Source organism: Mytilus californianus, unplaced genomic scaffold, assembly GCF_021869535.1.
Source record: "Mytilus californianus isolate M0D057914Y unplaced genomic scaffold, xbMytCali1.0.p SCAF_6, whole genome shotgun sequence".
Classification (NCBI taxonomy): domain Eukaryota; kingdom Metazoa; phylum Mollusca; class Bivalvia; order Mytilida; family Mytilidae; genus Mytilus; species Mytilus californianus.
This window is the reverse complement of record NW_026262712.1, coordinates 35653987-35675518: the sequence shown is the minus strand read 5'-3', so window position 1 is coordinate 35675518 and position 21532 is coordinate 35653987. Positions and strand designations below refer to the sequence as shown.

The window sequence follows — 21532 nt, the reverse complement described above, 5'->3', positions numbered from 1 at the left end:
ATTATAAAAGGCGCAGAGTCAGCAATTGTAGCGATAGAATCAATAAAATGTGTAACGGCAGTTATAGCACCTTTTTTTTAAGCATGTATAATTGATTCAATTTTATACTTATTTAAGAATAACAATTTTTGTTATAAGTTTTAAAATAAAAAAAAACCACATTAAACTTACCAGATGTGCCGGATAGCTGTTTCAGAAAATGAGGCCATTTTAAGTAATTGTCCTTTCAAATAATTTAAATCTGTACACATTTAATCCACCTTTGTCTTAGGTTTTAACCTGTTTACAAAAGGTTCTCAATAAGACGAAGATATGTATTATTAGTAATTTCACCATGAACCTATAATAGGCCAAGAATGTCTTTAAAGGGAGAACGTAATAAATACAAGATCTCTTACTTTTGCATCTGTGCACAATTATTAGAATACAGTAAAAAACAAGGTAAAATCAAATACATTACAACTTTTATAATACTTGAGTGGTTCAAAATTGTTTTTTTTAATTTTTTTTTTTGTGGAAGGGGCGATGCCACTGGCACCAATTTTCTGTTATTTGTATTGGAAAACAGACGACTATAATTTTGTAACTGTATATTTTCTAAGACTTTTGCGGGCAAGTAACGGATTTGTGCTTCGCACTTTCATCAATGTATATATCTATGTATTTTTTGTGTTGTGTTAACTAAAACTCGAATTTCTGTACACCAAAAAATCCCAAATATTTTCTATATTTGATTGTTTATGTCTTTGACGAAAGCAATTGCATTAATTATTAACACACGAACAATAATGTAGAGAACTGCATTTACCTTGTTGAAAGAGTCCATGCAGAAATCCTAATAACCATATCGGTTGATGGTTTATTTTAGTGCAGCAAACTATGTTTTGTGTTATTTTATGTCTTGTCTGTTCAAGAATGAACAAATGATCTTTTAACTAATGAAACAATTAACCAATAAATCAATTATGTAGATTTGATTTTTTTTTTCTCACCATAACATTTGTTTTTATTTTGATAGTACCTGTTAGGGGCCTCGGTGGCCGAGTGGTCTAAGTAGTTACTACTGTAATCACTAGCCAGTCAACACTGAGGTTGTGGGTTCGACCTCGCTCTTGCGGGTGCACTCGAATCCAATTTTAATTGACTAGGATTGTCAGTTTTCCTATCGAAGGTCGGTGGTTTTCTCCGGGCACTCCGGCTTCCTCCACCAATAAAAACTTAACGCCACGAAATAGTCTAAATCCGGTGCTAAAAAGTGGCGTTAAGACACCAAAAATCAATCAATCAATCACTAGTACCTGTTTTATAAACATATTATGGATAACAAATTATCATTCGTTAACTAAGATCTAATACCAGGAAGTACATGTGTTGGTAGTTTGTCCATCTGAATTCTATGAGATTTCTTACTATTCTATAAATAAGTTGCACGTAAACACAATTTGTTTATTGTTTAAAGTTATAACATACATCTGCGATAAACTGACAATCTTAGTCAATAAGGAATGTAGTTGAATGCACTTGCCCTGCTGCCATGTGCGGAATGCCATCTCACAATCGCAGTGTTTGTAGGCTAGTTATACATTTATTCGAATTGTATACACTCGGCAACTGAGACCTCTTGTTTTAAATATTTGTCTGTACTTTAATTAATAAATATATGTCATATACATTTCCTACATAAGGACATGCCTGTACCAAATAAAAATAAAAAGAATGAGACAACTTTCCACAAGAAATCAAATGGACACAGAAATTAACAGCTATAAGTCACCGTTCGGCCTCCAACAATGAGAAATATCCATAGACAGCTATAAAACGCCAGTGAATAACAAATGTACAACAATTCAAAGAATAAAACTAACGGCCTGCATTATGTACAAAATAATTAACGAAAAAAAACATGGTATATACAGCAACACATGACAACCGCTGAATTACATGCTCCTGACAAGGGAAAACAGAATGAGAAACTAGTTTAAAGGCGCACCAACCTCGTCCTAACCCTTGACAATGGTGCAACAGTTGAACATAAAACCGAACTATATCAAACAGGACGAAACCAAGTCAGGAATATGACAGTTGTTTTCATTCGTTTGATGTGTAAATAAAAATAACAAAAATATCGAACTCAGTAGAAATGGCAAAATCAAAAGCACAAACACATCAAACGAATGGATAACAATGTTAAAAATACCGAGAGACCGGCAACGTCTCGAATTACATTTGTATCCAATGTTGACGGGGCTTTAAAGTAAAGAACATGTAACAAAAATACAGAACACCGTGACAAAAAATGACAAAACCATTAGCGTTAACACTCCATACGAATGAATAACAACTGTCATTTCCCTGACTTGGTAAAGACATTTTCTTATATAGAAAGTTGCTAATTATACGGATTAAAACATCTTGTTACGAATCAATCTTATTGAAAAATAGAAGGCTTGCCCACGCTTTGCTTACGACGAACTGACATCTCTATCTTCTAACTTCTGCTCTCACAATTAATACATCAGCAAATGAAATTTTAGCTCACCTCCCTTAAAGGGCCAAGTGAGCTTTTTAAATCACTTCGCGTCCGTCATTAGTTGTAGTCCGTTGTCGCCCGCCGTCAGTGTACCCTTCATTCTTATAAAATCATCTTCCCCTCACAAACAAAAGGTTAAATGGAACTAAATTAATCCACAATCATCATTGTGCTATCTACTATGGAAAATGTATCTACTGATATCATTTCCGACAAACATGGCAGACATTGATTAAAAAAGGACATAGTGGTAACATACAATGTATTTTATTTTGAAAACCACAAAGAAAATCTTTTGAGGCAGAATTGTTCAGAATGTTGAGTTTTACCTACTGACCGTTTATTTTTAAAATCTGCAAGACGATTATTCGTAGGAGTTGTTTGATCCTAAATGACAATTGTTTCCATTTTTGTTCATTTTTGCATATTGTCTTGCGAACTAAAATAGAAAGAGAGAATCTTGTAAATTCATTAAGATCAACAATCCATGATCAAATAAGCCTATGTTCGACACCGTCTGACGCTTTCTCATTGAAGTGTTTGCCCTTACATGGTTATTGTGTACATTTTTTGTGTGTTTTTGTCTATCACCAATTAAACCATAATAGACAGACAGATACTTCCAACAACAACAATTAGCAGCAAGACAAGAACTCCAAAAATATTAGTGAATAAAATTGTCAGTCGACAATTTATTATTATAGTAATTGATTTTGAATGATGTTTGTAACATTTGTTTTGTGTTTAAGTCCATTGTTAAATATGCACATATTTATATATATAGGGGGAGGGTTGAGATCTCATAAACATGTTTAACCCCGCCGCATTTTTGCGCCTGTCCCAAGTCAGGAGCCTCTAGCCTTTGTTAGTCTTGTATTATTTTTAATTTTAGTTTCTTGTGTACAATTTGGAGTTTAGTATGGCGTTCATTATCACTGAACTAGTATATATATTTGTTTAAGGGCCAGCTGAGGGACGCCTCCGGGTGCGGGAATTTCTCGCTGCATTGAAGACCTGTTGGTGACCTTCTGCTGTTGTCTGTTCTATGGTCGGGTTGTTGTCTCTTTGACACATTCCCCATTTCCATTCTCAATTTTATTTTTACATAGAAATATATGAGCGACACACTATATTTATATGCATTTATATGTGGTAGGTATCTTTCTCCTTTTCCTCTGGCTTATTGGAGAATAAAGGAAACATTTAATGCAAAATTATAGTATAAAGAACTGTAAGAATAATCAGTGAATAGTTTTTTATTGGCATGTTTAACCACGCTGTGTTCTGTGTGTGCCTGTCCCAGGTCATGAGCATGTGATTCAGTAGATTGTCGTTTGTTGTTGTGTTACAAATTTGCATTTCGTTTATTATTTTGTACATTAATAAGGTCATTGGTTTTGTTGTTTTACATTGTTCATTTTGAGGCCTTTTATTGCTGCCTATGCGGTATGGGCTCTGCTCATATTTTATGTCCGTAGGGTGACCTATAGTTGTTAATTTCTGTGTCATATGTCTATTATGGAGAGTTATCGCATTGTCAATATACACCCCAAGTTTTTGGTGGGGTTCGTGTTGCTTAGTCTTTAGTTTCCTATGTTGTGTCATGTGCACTATTATTTGTCTGTTTGTCTGTTTCATTTTTAGCCATGGCGTTGTCAGTTTATTTTTTATCTATGAGTTTGACTGTCCCTCTGATATCTTTCACCCCTCTCTTATACAACATTTCATATTTTTTTTTATAGGAATAAGAAAACGTTCTGATAAATAAATAATTATATAGATTCTGCCATAATAGACATAAATACTGTCTTCGTTTCCAGTGCAAGTTCTGTTGAGAATTTTTACAAAACGAAACAACATTCATCAAAATTAGAAAACTATTGTTTAATAAAAAAAATAATTGAATACACCTTTGCAATGTGTAAAACGCAAGCTCAACTGCTAAGCTTACACACTAATATCCGAAAGAGGCAAAAGCTATCAAAGGCATATCCAAACTCATAAGTCAAAAATCAACTGACAGCGCCATGGCTTAAGAAGAAAAGGACCAACAGATACATAAAAGTACACAAAATACAACATAGAAAATCAAAGACTGATCAAAACGAAACCCACCAAAACTTGCGGTGATCTCAGATGATCCGGTGGGTAATCAGATCCTGTTCCATGTGTGTCACCGTCGTTTTGCTTATCTTAGTACAAAGACATCCATACAATGTCCAGTGGCAACTACGAGAATAATGTTACACGAAGGAAAGTGTAATCATTGTACTTCGCGATATATTATAATACGGGAATGGAACCTTTTTTTTTCTTTCGACTGACAATTCTGAAGATGAAATGAAATTAAATTTTGGCAGATAAATCACAAACAACAGTTTTACCAACGGGTGTTTACAAAATAATGTTCAACAACAAAAAATAAACGTAGATGTTAATATAGCATAATAAACAATACTTCACTTTGCCAAACCTTGACTGCATTTACCGCGAATTAATGACAATTACATAGAGGAATATCTATGTATTTACGTTAAATGAAAAAAATGTAAGGTGTGCATATCCAACTGGCAGGTTTCATCTGACCTTGACCTCATTTTGATGGTTCAGTGGTCAAAGTAAGATTTTTAAGTTTTGGCATTTTTTTCTAAAACTATATACAATAGGTCAACTATATTTGGTGTATGGAAATACTTTATGATATACATGTCAGTCTGGCAGGTTTTATTTGACCTTTACCTCATTTTCAAGGTTCATTATGCTTTTCAACTTGTACTTGTTTGGCTTAATAACTATTTTGTTCTGAGCGTCACTGATGAGTCTTGTGTAGACGAAACGAGCGTCTGGCGTATTAAATTATAATCCTGGTACCGTTGATAACTATTCTTTGCTCAGTGTTCATTTTTTGTGTTTCGGTCTGTTTTTCTAAAACTATAAGCAATAGGTCAACTATATTTGTTGTGTGGAAGGATTGTAAGCTGTATATGTCTGTCTTTCAGATATCATCTGACCTTGACCTCATTTTGGTGGTGTTTCATTGGTCAATACTGTGGATTCATTTTTTTTCCGTTGGTACCAATTTTCGTGGATTGAGGAAAACTTGCATATTAGAGGAAATTTAAGTTCGTAGTTTTGGCAAAGTCTGCATACATTTGTAATTCGTTGAACATTTAAATTCGTGGTTCCCCTGTACCAACGAAATCCACGAAAGTTAGTATCCAACGAATATTAATGAATCCACAGTATTAAGTTTTCATGGTTGAGTTTGTTTCTTAGTTACTATAAGCAATAGGTCAGCTATAATTTAATACATATATTGATTGAAAGGTTTACATGTCTGCCTGGCATCGTTCATACGACCTTGACCTCATTTTCATGGTCCCTTTGTCAATGTTTAGTTTTTATGGTTCAGTCTATTTCTTAGAAACTATAAGCAATAAGTCAACGATATTTAGTGTATTGAATGATTGTACGGTTGACATATAGTTCTCGTTTTGTTTATCTGACCTTGATCTCATTTTCTTGGTTCATGTTCAGTTTATGTGGTAGTTGTAGTAAGGCTTTTCATTTAGGACTATCAACATAATATCAATGGTTAGTAATGAAGGCGAGACATTTCAGCGTGTGCACTCTTGTTGTGTTTTGCTCTGTTTCAAGTACTATAAGATATAGGTCAACTGTATTTGATGTATGGAATGACTATAAGATGTATATTTTTTATGGCAGATATCATCTGACCTTGACCTCATTTTCATGGTTCATTGGTCAATGTTATTCTATTTATATGTTTTTAAATCATCATAAACAATAAGTGATAGGTAAACTATACTAATTGTTAGGTGGTGTATATATCTGTCTGACAGCATTTATTTGGCCTGCTTTTCAGTTATGCTTTTAGTTAAACCCTTTGGTTGCCGTTTATACTCTTTCCCTGACCTTGAAGACTTTTAACACAACATCAATGGTCAGTAAATAGTTATCAAAGGTACCAATCTTATAATTTGATACACCAGACGCGCGTTTCGTCTACATAAGACTTATCAGTGACGCTCAGATCAAAATAGTAAGAAAGCCAAACAAGGATAAGAAAGTATAATCAGTTGAGACATTTCAGCGTGTGCACTTAACGCCTATTGATTATTCCTACGGGGTTATATTTTTTACATTGTTTTTTTTTATTTGCCTTTGAATTTATCAAAATATATATCAAAATCAAAACAATATGATGAAAAAACTCATCAAAATTCATAAGTTTATTATTTATTACATCAGAGCAAGGTTAAGTTAAATTGTTAAGTTTTATGACATCTATAAACTGATTGTATAGAAATCGTTTCACATGAGATACCAGGTGGAAATATAATATATTTCAACCTGGTATCTCATGTCAAAAGTTTTCTATACAATAAGTTAGATAACAGTTAAATATTATCGATTGCAAATACATGTCAAGCCTTTATGTAATGTAAGATGTAGAGATATGTTTCAAAATAGATTGCGGAGTTTACAGCCGATTGCATTGAGTGTGTAGAGAAAGGTTATATATCTGGTTAGCTTGCTTGCTAGCTGAACCGTGAAGACATTATTAGGTTAGATAAACACACTCATTATAATCGGCTGTAATCTTTTTGAATGTGTATCATATCTTAAATTGCTAATAGTTATCAAACGTACCAGGATTATAATTTAGTACGCCAGACGCGCGTTTCGTCTACACAAGACTCATCAGTGACTTTCAGATCAAAATAGTTATAAAACCAAACAACTACAAAGCTGAAGAGCATTGAGGACCCAAAATTCCAAACAGTTGTGCCAAATACGGCTAAGGCAGTCTATTCCTGGGATAAGAAAATCCTTAGTTTTTCGAAAAATTCAAAGTTTTGTAACGGGAAATTTTTTAAACAAATGACCATATTATTGATATTCATGTCAACACCGAAGTGCTGACTACTGGGCTGGTGACAAAGTTAACGAATTCTGCCACAACAAATAGAAATTTAACAAAATCGTATCTGCAGTTATTCCAACACATTAAGAGGTGTTAGTTGAAATTATGAATATCTTATGTGTACTGCTTATATCATTTGTATATGTGCTAGCAAAATTTGCAGTATGTTAGAGAACGAACAACTATTTGATAAGCTATTGTTAATAGATATAAGAAGATGTAGTATGAGTGCCAATGAGACAACTCCCCATCCAAGTCACAGTATGTTAAAGTAAACCATTATAGGTCAAAGTATGGTATCTAACACGGAGACTTGGCTCACACCTAACAGCAAGCTATAAAGGGCTCCAAAATGACTGGTGTAAAACCATTCACATAGGAAAACCAACGGTCTAATCTACATAAAAAACAAGAAATACTTATGAACCACATCAACAAACGACAACCACTGAACCATGAATACACAGACTACATGTTGGTGCCTCTGCAGAAAATAATGCTAGTGTTAGCTGTTTCTTAAAGTTTATGTTCTTCATCATGTTTATAGGATTTGGTGTTCAAAACAGATCCTTTTTAAAATCTTTACATGTATTGCTACATAAAGGACACTACAGGAAAGATGTGTTTTGCCAGTTAACTTAAAAAAGTTTGAAAAAAACCCACCAAATTAATGTTATCGAGTTACTGCTCATACCCACTTAAGATATGAGCCAACGAAAAGGAAGGGACAATTGAACGCTTTTCACTTATCTCATTATCATATCTTGTTGTGAAATGCCATTATGGCGTTTTGGCTAATATATTATTGAAACGTCATTATGAAATACTTGTATCAGATAATACATTAAAGCTAGCATATTAGTACATTGTATCTAAAATGTACTCAAGTCAAAGCCAAGTAATTTTATGCAGTAAAATGCTCTAACATGATTGATTTGCTTGTTTTCAGTTGTTCAGTTGAAAACATTCGAATGTGACACAAAGTATCAGTCCTTTCTCTGATTTCCCTAATGTGACACAACTATGTAAGTTGACATTGTATGCTAACGTGTCGCAGAGGGAATACATGTACTTATTTTGTCGATCATTTAAAAGGAATGTACATTTTACATATTTGTTTATGTATCGTTAACAAATCTTATATATTATGACTCATATTTCAACCTGGTATCTCATGCGAAAAATGTTCTATACAATTAGTTAGATAACATATTATGACAGTTTAGTATTATCGATTGAAAATAATTGTCAAGCCTTTTTTTTAAATTTAAATGTTAGGCGTAGATATATGTTTCAAAATAGATTGAGGAGTTTAATCTAAATGAATTTGTATCATGTCTTCAATTGTCAAAAACATTTATTGCCAACAATTTTAAACAATTCTGCCACAACAAATAAACATTAAACAAAAAAGGATCTCCAGTTATTCTAAAGCATTTAAAATCAAAATTATAAAAGAATATTGAAGGTCCAATCACATTAAAACTAGCAAAATGATAAACAAGATAAAGTAACTCCTCTATCGGTTAGAAATATCATTTACCGGGTATATATTATGCAACTACAAAAATGTTTAAAACGCTAACTAGATTAAACACACGTGTGATTGTTATAATATGGGCTTCCTGATGTTCTCTCTATGTGTCATTTATTTCAATAATGATAACATACCTATACACAATGTTATTGCACTAACATTCGTAATTCCACTTGCTGGTCTTTCTTATAACATGAACAATAGTAGTTACTCTTTTATAGATAACATATAGAAAACATATGCATTTGTACATGTACATGGTCTTTATATATTTTGCAATGGATATCATTAAACAAATCTCTTTTTGCATTATTATACAGACCATTGCAAAAAGAAATCTAGATGTTTATATAGCCTAACAAACAATGCTTTGCGTCAAGTCCTCTTTTCTTCAATATTGTGTCAACCTTCTTTAATTTGATAAACTTTGACCACATCGTATTGTTGACGTCAGAAAACAATATAAAAGTTGCATTTATCGCGAATTAACGACAATCACATTAAAGCACATCTATGTTTTAACGATAAAGGAAACAATGTAAAAAGAATAAAATTGATGAAATTTAATGTTTTAGATACTCTATATTACTTTGTAAACTGCAACATTCTGGTTGCTTTTATTGCATACTAATAGTTCTCTCCTTTCTCTATTGAAATGTATTGCTTTAGGTTTAACTAGATTGTCTCCATTCCGCAATACGATCTTGCTATCTTTTCCATCGCATCTTATAAGTATAACATTGTTAGATTTGCTGCATGATACAAACACGTCAAGGTTGCTAGCTACAGCTAACCCACAAGGTTCGAGAATAGATTTATCTCGATAGACCCAAATTTCTTGACCCTCTGTATTCAAACAGTTAATAGTGTTCTTTTTTCTGTTCGTATAGTATATCCTGTCTTTAAAAACGACGACTTTCCGACCTTTGTCAGTATCTATTGATATGGTATCTAAGGCTTTGCCTGATGTGTCGAGCACGACTATTCGAACGTTTTCAACCATTACATAAATTTTATTGTCCCAGTAAGATATTCCGAAACAATCTGCTGTTGTAGAATGTTTCTTAGCAAATTGTTAAGTTTGAATCTCCTTTTCTACAGCACCTGAACTAAGCTTTATAACATCCAGTATATTAGTACCAGAACTTCCATATGTAAAAGCAATATGGTCAGGATCTATCATTGTTAAATCATAAGGTAATCCACGAATTTTAATGTAGTTATAGTAACTACCTGATTAATAAGGTTTCAATACTATGTTTGTATCCCAATGATCGGCAATAAGCATATCTCCGTTTACTAACAAAATACAACCGGTAACGACAATCTTTAAGCTAGTTTTTTCCAATTTCAACTTTTCTATCAATTGCAGTTCCTGTACGACATTAACGAGTGGCAGATAAACTTGCATTTGGGCTTGATTTAATTTTATTTCCTTAAACTGCAAATTGGCATTGTTTTCTTTAATTGATATGCTGCCTAGGTGACTAACATTGGCTAAAAATGTTGAAAAAATGTCAGAATCAAGTTCAAAGTTTATTTCATATGACTTTGCGGCATTAAATATGGTTTTCATGGAATTAATCTCTTGTTCAACAACTTTGCATATTTCTCGCGTTCCTAGAAATATTTGCTCATCTGACGCAATTCGTTTCAAGCTTTCGGTCTTGTTTTTTAACTTTGCTAACTTGTCATCCGTTGAGATAAGTTGCCTAATTGTATTTGCGTATGCAGTTTTACAAGATCCAGATTTCGTTGAGAAATCTGAGATCAAGTTCTGCTCCATATCATTTAAATGTTTATTTAATATTTCTCGCATTTCCTGAATGTATTTCTTAACATTTTCCTCTTGTTTATCGAATGCTTCAAAAGATGACTTAATATCTATAATATTTTTTTTACTATTCTGTAGCGCTCCATTTATCGTATCTTCTAAGTCGTAAATGCAGTAGACTCTTTTATATTTACAACAGCTTCGAATAGTGGAATGACTTCAGAACAGGATTTATGCTGATCAACGCAGGCGATACATATAGCGTTGTCGTTTGTAGGACAGTACAAATCGTAACTTATCCCATGTTGCTCGCATGAATGGCTTACCAGCACATCCTTTATTTGTTGATAATCAATAATGGAAATGATGTTGTGGGTTCTGGTATTTTTGGTAGATCCATGTACTATTTCACAGTCCTCACAAAGTCCGTCTTCACAATTTGTACACCACTGTCTTGCATCTTTGATGGTATCCTCATAATGACATATACCACACAAAATCGTGGAAGTCATGTTAACGTTTGTGTAGACCAAAAAATAAACATCTTAGGTCATATTGAAATACAGACAATTCGTAGTAGACACTTTAGGACAAATTTTCAACTAAATATGAAAATGAAATGAACACTCTCAATTTGGAGGTGCTATTTTTGTTTTATATCACCAAGAACGTCCAAACCCAAAATATGAAAGCCACAAATGTAAACGTTACTGACACGTGAGAAGCTTTATGATGAAACGACCTTCGATGTCCCTTAAACAGAAAAGCTAAATCCATGTATTCAACTTTACCTGAGAGAATTGAATTCATATTTTCTATAAAACCTCTGACCTGATGCCATCATGGATGCGATCCAAAAGGTTAACCAATAGAGTAAAGTACTAGTTCATAAAGTTGAAAGATACAAAAATGTAGCATTGACTAATACAAGCATTGACAAACAATGAAATTAAAACGGATCAGCCCCGGCTCGCACATCTTGTAATACAAATTGAATGTTGCGAGGGATAATTAAGTATTCGGTACAATGTATTAGCTAATCAAATATTTATATAGATATTTTCTTCTTCAAAATATTTAAAGTTCACAAAAAGTTTATTTACAACAGTAACTTAGACATCAAATTAATGTACTTATGCAAATTGAACTTAGTCATTTACAAAATAATATTCTTAGGGCCAAATACATAGAATATCTGGCAATATAAGACAGAAAAAAAAAAACAATCCCAAAAAACACGAATAGAAAAACAAAAGACCACATAAGGGTTGATATTGTAGAGATTGAACAGATCGTTGGTTGTCTTTAAGACTGCTATTTCAGTAGATGAACGCATAGTCTACATCTAGTTTCAGTGAGATTTGACAAAGAATTCGAATGAGAACCTTGTGTTTTTGTTACATTTTGCATTCACAAAGAAAAATGTGTACTCAGTCACAAAGTCACCTTAAGGAATAGTCCGCAATCCGAACATTTATTGATCATACTACTTGTGTTTTCTACAAATATATGGGTTGACCTGGCAAACAAATATTAAACAGATCATGAGTTGCCTAAATGCTTGCTCTTTCACTTTATCGGATTTTATTGTTTTATTGAAATTTATTTTGTTAATTATGATGCATTATTCACAATTGTACATTTAATCAATTCTTCGCACATTATAAAAGGCGCAGTAAGCAATTGTAGCGATAGAATCAATAAAATGTGTAACGGCAGTTGTTGCATTTGAGGCCTTTTTTTAAGCATGTATATTTGATTGAATTTTATACTAATTTAAGAATAACACTTTTTTCAAGCTAAACTACTGCAATAAATGAAAAAAAAAAAAAAAAAAGAAAATAAGAAAACCACATTAAACTTACCGGATGTGCCGTATAGCTGTTTCAGAAAATGAGGCCATTTTAAGTAATTTTCCTTTTAAATAATTTAAACCTGTACGCATTCAATCCACCTTTGTCATAGGTTTAAACCTGTTTACAAAAGGTTCTCAAAAAGACAAAAATATATGTTATTTGTAATTTCACCATGACCCTAAAATAGGCCAAGAATGTCTTTAAAAGTGAGAACATATGTATGCTTAACCGTATTTTCTGACGATTTAACAGAACATCTATAAAATATAAAATCATCAAACCATTAGCTTGAAATTGATATCATATTTTGCCTTTTAAACTTTTGCCATAATAGCCCTTAATACAGCCTTCATTTCCAATGCAAGTCCTGTTGAGCATTTTAACAAAACGAAACAACATTAATCAAAATTGGAAAACTATTGTTTAATGGAAATTAAAATTGAATACAACTTTGCTTTGTGTCAAGCGCAAGCTCAATTGCTAAGCTTACACTATAATATCCGAAAGAGGCAAAATCTACCAAAGGCATATTCAAACTCATAGGTCAAAAATAAACTGACAACGCCATGGCTAAAAAAGAAAAGGACCAAGAGATAAATAATAGTACACAAAACACAACATAGAAAATCAAAGACTGATCATCACGAACCCCACCAAAACTTGCGGTGATCTCAGATAATCCGTTGGGTAATCATATCCTGTTCCATATGTGTCACCGTCGTTTTGCTTATCTTAGTACAAAGGCATCCGTACAATGTCCGACGGCAACTAAGAGAATAATGTTACACGAAGGAAAGTGTAATCATTGTACTTCGTGATATATTATAATATGGGAATGGAACATTGTTTTCTTTCGACTGACAATTCGAAAGATGAAATGAAATTAAAGTTTGGCAGAAAAATTACAAACAACAGTTTTACCAACGGATGTTTACAAAATAATGTTCAACAAAAAAATAAACGTAGATGTTGAACATTAGCATAATAAACAATACTTACTCTGATAAATCTAGACGACATCGTATTGTTGACGTCAGTAAACGTCAACAAAGCTGCATTTACCGCGAATTAATGACAATTACATAGAGGAACATCTATGTATTTACGCTAAAGGAAAACATTGTAAGGTGTGCATGTCCAACTGGCAGGTGTTATCTGACCTTGACCTCATTTTCATTGTTCAGTGGTCAAAGTGATTTTTTTAAGTTTTGCTCTTTTTTCTAATACTATATACAAAAGGTCAACTATATTTGGTGTATTGAAATACTTTATGATGTACATGTCAGTCTCGCAGGTTTTATTTGACCTTGACCTCATTTTCACGGTTCATTACTCAGTGTTAAATTTTTGTGTTTTGGTTTGTTTTTCTTAAACTATAAGTAGTAGGTTAACTACAGTTGTTGTATGGAAGGATTGTAAGCTGTATATGTCTGTCTGGCATGTATCATCTGACCTTGACCTCATTTTGGTGGTTCATTGGTCAATATTAAGTTTTCATAATTAAGTTTGTTTCTTAGATACTATAAGCAATAGGTCAACTATATTTAATACAAAGATTGATTGAAAGGTTTACATGTCTGCCTGGCATCGTTTATCTTACCTTGATCTCATTTTCATGGTCAATGTTTAGTTTTATTGGTTAAGTCTGTTTCTTAGAAACTATAAACAATAAGTCAAATATATTTAGTGTATTGAATGATTGTAAGGTTGACATGTATTTCTGGTTTGATTTATCTGACCTTGATTTCATTTTCTTGGTTCATGTTCGGTTAATGTGACAGTTGTAGTAAAGCTTTTCATTTAGGACTATCAACATAAAAGCAATGGTTAGTAAAACGTGCGAGACATTTCAGCGTGTGCACTCTTGTTGTGTTTTGGTCTGTTTCAAGTACTATAAGAAATAAGTCAACTATAATTGATGTATGGAATGACTATAAGATTTATATATTTGATGACAGATATCATCTGACCTTGACCTCATTTTTATTGTTCATTGGTCAATGTTTTTTATTTATATGTTTTTCAATCATCGTAAACAATAAGTGATAGGTTAACTATACTAATTGTAAGGTGGTGTATATGTCTGTCTGACAGCATTTATCTGACCTGCTTTAAGTTAACCTTTTGGTTGCCGTTTATACTCTTTCCCTGACCTTGAAGACTTTAACACAACATCAATGGTCAGTAAATAGTTATCAAAGGTACCAGTCTGATAATTTGCGTCTTTTCATTTTTGGCCATGGCGTAGTCAGTTTGTTTTCGATCTATGAGTTTGACTGTCCCTCTGGTATCTTTCGTCCCTCTTTTACAGCCGATTGCATTGAGTGTGTAGATAATGGTAATATATTTGGCTAGCTTGCTTGCTAGCTGAACCGTGAAGTCATTATTAGATTAGGTAAACACACTCAATGCAATCGGCTGTAATCTTTTTGAATGGGTATCATATCTTAAGTTACAAACCAAGTTAACGAATTCTGCCACAACAAATAGAAATTTAACAAAATCGTATCTCCAGTTATTCCAACACATTTAGAGGTGCTAGTTGAAATTATGAATATCTTATGTGTACTGCTTATATCATTTATATATGTGCTAGCATTATTTGCAGTATGTTAGAGAACGAACAACTTTTGATAAGCTAGTGTTAATAGATATTAGAAGATGTTGTATGAGTGCCAATGAGACAACTCTCCATCCAAGTCACAGTATGTAAAAGTAAACCATTATAGGTCAAAGTACGATATCCAACACGGAGACTTGGCTCACACCTAACAGCAAGCTATAAAGGGCTCCAAAATGACTGGTGTAAAACCATTCACATAGGAAAACCAACGGTCTAATCAATATAAAAAACAAGAAATACTTATGAACCACATCAACAAACGACAACCAATGAACCATGAATACACAGACTACATGTTGGTGCCTCTGCAGAAAATGATGCTAGTGTTAGCTATTTCTTAAAGTTTATGTTCTTAATCTTGTTTTATAGGATTTGGTGTTCAAAACAGATCCTTTTTAAAATCTTTACATGTATTGATACATAAAGGATACCACAGGAAAGATGTGATTTGCCAGTGAACTTAAAAAGTTTGAAAAAAAAACGAAATTAATGTTATCGAGTTACTGCCCATACACATATAAGATATGAGCCAACGGAAAGGAAGGGACAGCGGAACGCTTTTCATTTATCTCATTATCATCTCTTGTTGTGAAATGCAATCATGGCATTTTGACTAAAATATTATAGAAACGTCATTTTGAAATACTTGTATCAGATAATAAATTAAAGCCCGAATATTTATATCTAAAATATACTCAAGTCAAAGCCAAGTAATGATATGCAGTAGAATGCTCTAACATGATTGATTCTCTTGTTTTCAGTTGTTCAGTTGCAAACATTCGAATGTGATACAAAGTATCAGTCCTTTCTCAGATTTCCCTGATATGACATAACTATGTAAGATGACATTGTATGCTAACGTGTCACAGAGGGAATACATGTAGTTATTATGTCGATTATTTAAAAGGAAAGTACATTGTACATATTTGTTTATGTATCGTTAGCAAATCTTATATATTATGATTCATATTTCAACCTGGTATCTCATGCGAAAATTTGTCTATACAATTAGTTAGATATATTATGACAGTTAAATATTATCGATTGAAAAAATTGTCAAGCCTTTTTTGAAAATTTAAATGTAAGGCGTAGAGATATGTTTGAAAATAGATTGAGGAGTTTAATCTAAATAAATTTGTATCATGTCTTCAATTGTCAAAAACATTTATTGCCAACAATTTTAAACAATTCTGCCACAACAAATAAAAATCAAACAATAAAGGATCTCCAGTTATTCTAAAGCATTTAATATCAAAATTATAAAACAGTATTGAAGGTCCATTCACATTAAATCTAGCAAAATGATAAACAAGATAAAGTAATCTCCTCGATCATTTAGAAAATATCAATTACCGGTTATATATCATGTAACTACAAAAATTTTTTAAACGCTTACTAGATTAAACACACAGTGTGATTGTTATAATATGGGCTTCCTGATGTTCTTTCTATGTGTCATTTATTTCAATAATGATAATTTGCCTATACACAATGTTATTGCACTAAAATTCGTAATTCCACTTACTGGTCTTTCTTATAACATGAACAATAGTAGTTACTCTTTTATAGATAAAACATATACATTTACATACATCATTTGTACATTTACATGGTCTTTATATATTTTGCAATGCATATCATTAAAAAAAATCTCTTTTCGCATTAATATACAGACCATTCTAAAAAGAAATCTAGATGTTTATATAGCCTAATAAACAATGCTTTGCGTCAAGTCCTCTTTTCTTCAATATTGTGTCAACCTTCTTTAATTTGACAAACGTTGACCACATCGTATTGTTGACGTCAGAAAACAATATAAAAGTTGCATTTATCGCGAATTAACGACAATCACATTAAAGAACATCTATGTTTTTACGATAAAGGAAACAATGTTAAAAGAATCAAATTGATGAAATTTAATGTTTTAAATACTCTATATTACTTTGTAAACTGCAGCATGCTGGTTGCTTTCATTGCATACTAATAGTTCTCTCCTTTCTCTATTGAAATGTATTGCTTTAGGTTTAACTAGATTGTCTCTTTTCTGCAATACGATCTTGCTAACTTTTCCATCGCATCTTATAAGTATTACATTGTTAGATTTGCTGCATGATACAAACACGTCAAGGTTGCTAGCTACAGCTAAACCACAGGGTTCAACAATAGATTTATCTCGATAGACCCACATTTCTTGACCTACTGTATTCAGACAATGAATAGTGTTCTTTTTTCTGTTAGTATAGTATATCCTGTCATTAAAGACGACGACTTTCCGACCTTTTTCAGTATCTATTGATATGGTATCTAAGGCTTTGCCTGATGTGTCGAGCACGACTATTCCAACCTTTTCAACCATCACATAAATTTTATTGTCCCAGTAAGATATTCCGAAACAGTCTTCTATTGTAGAATGTTTCTTTGCAAATTGTTGAGTTTGAATCTCCTTTTCTACAGCACCTGAACTAAGGTTAATAACATCCAGTATATTAGTACCAGAACTTCCATATGTAATAGCAATATGGTCAGGATCTATCATTGTTAAATCATAAGGTAATCCACGAATTTTAATGTAGTTATAGTAACTACCAGATTCATAAGGTTTCAATACTATGTTTGCATCCCAATGATCGGCAATAAGCATATCTCCGTTTACTAACAAAATACAACCGGTAACGACAATCTTCAAGCTAGTTTTTTCCAATTTTAACTTTTCTATCAATTGCAGTTCCTGTACGACATTAACGAGTGGCAGAGAAACTTGCATTTGGGCTTGATTTAATTTTATTTCCTTAAACTGCAAATTGGCATTGTTTTCTTTAATTGATATGCTACCTAGCTGACTAACATTGTCTAAAAATGTTGAAAAAATGTCAGAATCAAGTTCAAGGTTTATTTCATATGACTTTGCGGCATTAAATATGGTTTTCATGGAATTAATCTCTTGTTCAACAACTTTGCATATTTCTCGTGTTCCTAGAAATATTTGCTCATCTGACGCAATTCGTTTCAGGCTTTCGGTCTTGTTTTTTAACTTTTCTAACTTGTCGTCCGTTGAGATAAGTTGCTTAATTGTATTTGCGTATGAAGTTTTACAAGATCCAGATTTCGTTGAGAAATCTGAGATCAAGTTCTGCTCCATATCATTTAAATGTTTATTTAATATTTATCGCATTTCCTGTATGTTTTTCTTAATATTTTCCTCTTGTTTATCGAATTCTTCAGAAGATGACTTAATATCTATATTTTTTTTACTATTCTGTAGCGCTCCATTTATCGTATCTTCTAAGTCCGTAAATGCAGTAGACTCTTTTATATTTACAACAGCTTCGAATAGTGGAATGACTTCAGAACAGGATTTATGCTGATCAACGCAGGCGACACATATAGCGTTTTCGTGTGTAGGACAGTACAAATCGTAAATTATCCCATGTTCCTCGCATGAATGACTTACCAGCACATCCTTTATTTGTTGATAATCAATAATGGAAATGATGTTGTGGGTTCTGGTATTTTTGGTAGATCTATGTACTATTTCACAGTCCTCACAAAGTCCTTCTTCACAATTTGCACACCACTGCCTTGCATCTCTGATAATAATATCATGATAACATATACCACACACAACTCTGGAAGTCATGTTAAAGTTTCTGTAGACAAAAAGAATACATCTAAGATCATATCGAAATAACAAATAAATCGCAGTAGACACTTTAGGACAAATTTTCAACAAAATATGAAAATGAAATGAACACTCTCAATTTGGAGGTGCTATTTTTGTTTTATATCACCAAGAACGTTCAAACCAAAAATATGAACGCCACAAATGTATACGTGAGAAGCTTTATGATGAAACGACCTTCGATGTCCCTTAAACAGAAAAGCTAAATCTATGTATTCAACTTTACCTGAGAGAGTTGAATTCATATTTTCTATAAAACCTCTGACCTTATGCCATCATGGATGCGATCCAAAAGGTTAACCAATAGAGTAATGTAGCATTGACTAATACAAGCATTGAAAAACAATGAAATAAACCCGATCAGCCCCGGCTCGCACATCTTGTAATACAAATTGGATGCTGCGTAGGATAATTAAGTATTCTGTACAATTTATCAGCTAATCAAATATTTATATAGATATTTTCTTCTTCCAAACATTTAAAGTTCACAAAATGTTTATTTACTACAGTAACTTAGACATTGATCAAATTAATGTACTTATGCAAATTGAACTTAGTCATTTACAAAATATTATTTTAAAGGCCAAATACATAGAAAATCAGGCAATATAAGACAGATAAAACGAAAAAATTAACAACCTTCCAAAAAAAACACGAATAGAAAAACTAAAGACCACCAAAGGGTTGATAGTGTACAGATTGAACAGATCGTTGGTTGTCTTTAAGACTGCTATTTCAGTAGATGAACGCATACTCTACATCTAGTTTCAGTGAGATTTGACAAAGAATTCGAATGAGAACCATGTGTTTTTGTTACATTTTGCATTCACAAAGAAAAATGTGTACTCAGTCACAAAGTCACGTTAAGGAATAGTCCGCAATCCGAAAATTTATTGATCATACTACTTGTGTTTTCTATAAATATATGGATTGACATGGCAAACAAATATTAATCAGATCATGAGCTGCCTAAATGCTTGCTCTTTCACTATATCGGATTTTATTGTTTTATTGAAATTTATTTTGTTAATTATGATGCATTTTTCACAATTGTACATTTACGCAATTCTTGGCACATTATAAAAGGTGCAGAGTCAGCAATTGTAGCGATAGAATCAATAAAATGTGTAACGGCAGTTGTTGCATTTCAGACCTTTTTTTTAAGCATGTATAATTGATTGAATTTTATACTAATTTAAGAATAACACTTTTTTCAAGCTATACTACCGCAATAAATGAAAAAAAAGAAAATAAGAAAACCACATTAAACTTACCAGATGTGTCGGATAGCTGTTTCAGAAAATGAGGCCATTTTAAGTAATTTTCCTATCAAATAATTTAAATCTGTACGCATTCAATCCACCTTTATCATAGGTTTAAACCTGTTTACAAAAGGTTCTCAAAAAGACAAAGATATATATAATTAGTAATTTCACCATGACCCTATAGTAGGCCAAGGATGTCTTTAAAAGGTAGCAAAATCGTATGCTTAACCGTATTTTCTGACGATTTAACAGAACATTTATAAAATATAAAATCATCAAACCATTAACTTGAAATTGACACCATATTTTGCCTTTTAAACGACGTTAAAGGTATGCGATATAACTCACAAAATTAAAACTACTTATGGATTCAAAGAATGGTTCGGTGGAACTCCCAGAAAAAGCCGTTTTTGATTTTTTTTTCAAAAATAAATACAAGATCTCTTAATTCTGCATCTGTACACAATTATTATCATATAGTAAAAACAAGTTAAAAATCAAATACATTACAACTTTTATGATACTTAAACGGCTCAAAATTGTTTTTTTTTTATGTGGAAGGGGCGATGCCACTGGCACCAATTTTCTGTTATTTGTATTGGAAAACAGACGACTATAATTTTGTAACTGTATATTTTCTAAGACTTTTGCGGGCAAGTAATAGATTTGTGTTTCGTACTTAAATCAATGTATATATATATATATATGTATTTTTTGTGTGGTTGTGTAAACTTATACTCGAATTTCTGCACACCAAAAAAAAAAAAAAAAAACCCAAATGTTTTCTATATTTGAATCTTCGGCGGAAGCAATTGCATTACTTAATAATTTACTCACGAACAATAATGTAGAGAACTGCATTTACCTTGTCGAAAGAGTTCATGCAGAAATCCTAATAACCATATCTGTTGATGGTATATTTTAGTGCAGCAAACTATGTTTAGTGTTATTTTTGTCCTGTCTGTTAAGGAATGAATAAATCATCTTTCAACTAATTAATCAATCAACCAATTAATCAATTATGTAGATTTGAAATGTCTGTTTCTTTTTTCTCACCATGACATTTGTTTCTATTTTGCTAGTACCTGTTAGGGGCCTCGGTGGCCGAGTAGTCTAAGTAGTTACTACTGTAATCACTATCCAGTCAACACTGAGGTTTTGAGTTCGAACCCCGCTCTTGCAGGTGCACTTGACAGGTGCACTTGACTCCAATCTTAATTGACTAGGATTGTCAGTTTTCCTATCGAAGGTCGGTGGCTTTCTCCGGGCACTCCAGCTTCCTCCACAAATAAAAACTTACCGCCCCGAAATAGCCTAAAT

The 21532-nt window shown here is 32.5% G+C and overlaps 1 protein-coding gene across 3 annotated transcripts; it reads right to left on the bottom strand.

Annotated features, from left to right (window-relative positions):
* Window positions 1-8817: 8817 nt before the first annotated feature.
* LOC127706320 (uncharacterized) lies at window positions 8818-20410 on the bottom strand. 3 transcript variants are annotated; one of them, XM_052210846.1, is made up of 3 exons: window positions 20222-20410; window positions 17546-18915; window positions 8818-9939 (listed from the first exon to the last, which is right to left on the bottom strand). In XM_052210846.1, the coding sequence occupies exons 2-3, from the start codon at window positions 18405-18407 to the stop codon at window positions 9596-9598; spliced, it is 1206 nt and encodes a 401-aa protein (XP_052066806.1). In that variant the 5' UTR covers window positions 18408-18915; window positions 20222-20410; the 3' UTR covers window positions 8818-9595. The 3 variants fall into 3 exon arrangements, with proteins under 3 accessions (XP_052066806.1, XP_052066803.1, XP_052066804.1); XM_052210843.1 differs by lacking the exon at window positions 8818-9939 and having other exon boundaries at window positions 16816-18915; window positions 20222-20392; XM_052210844.1 differs by lacking the exon at window positions 8818-9939 and having other exon boundaries at window positions 16816-18855; window positions 20222-20392.
* Between the last annotated feature and the right edge of the window lie 1122 nt (window positions 20411-21532).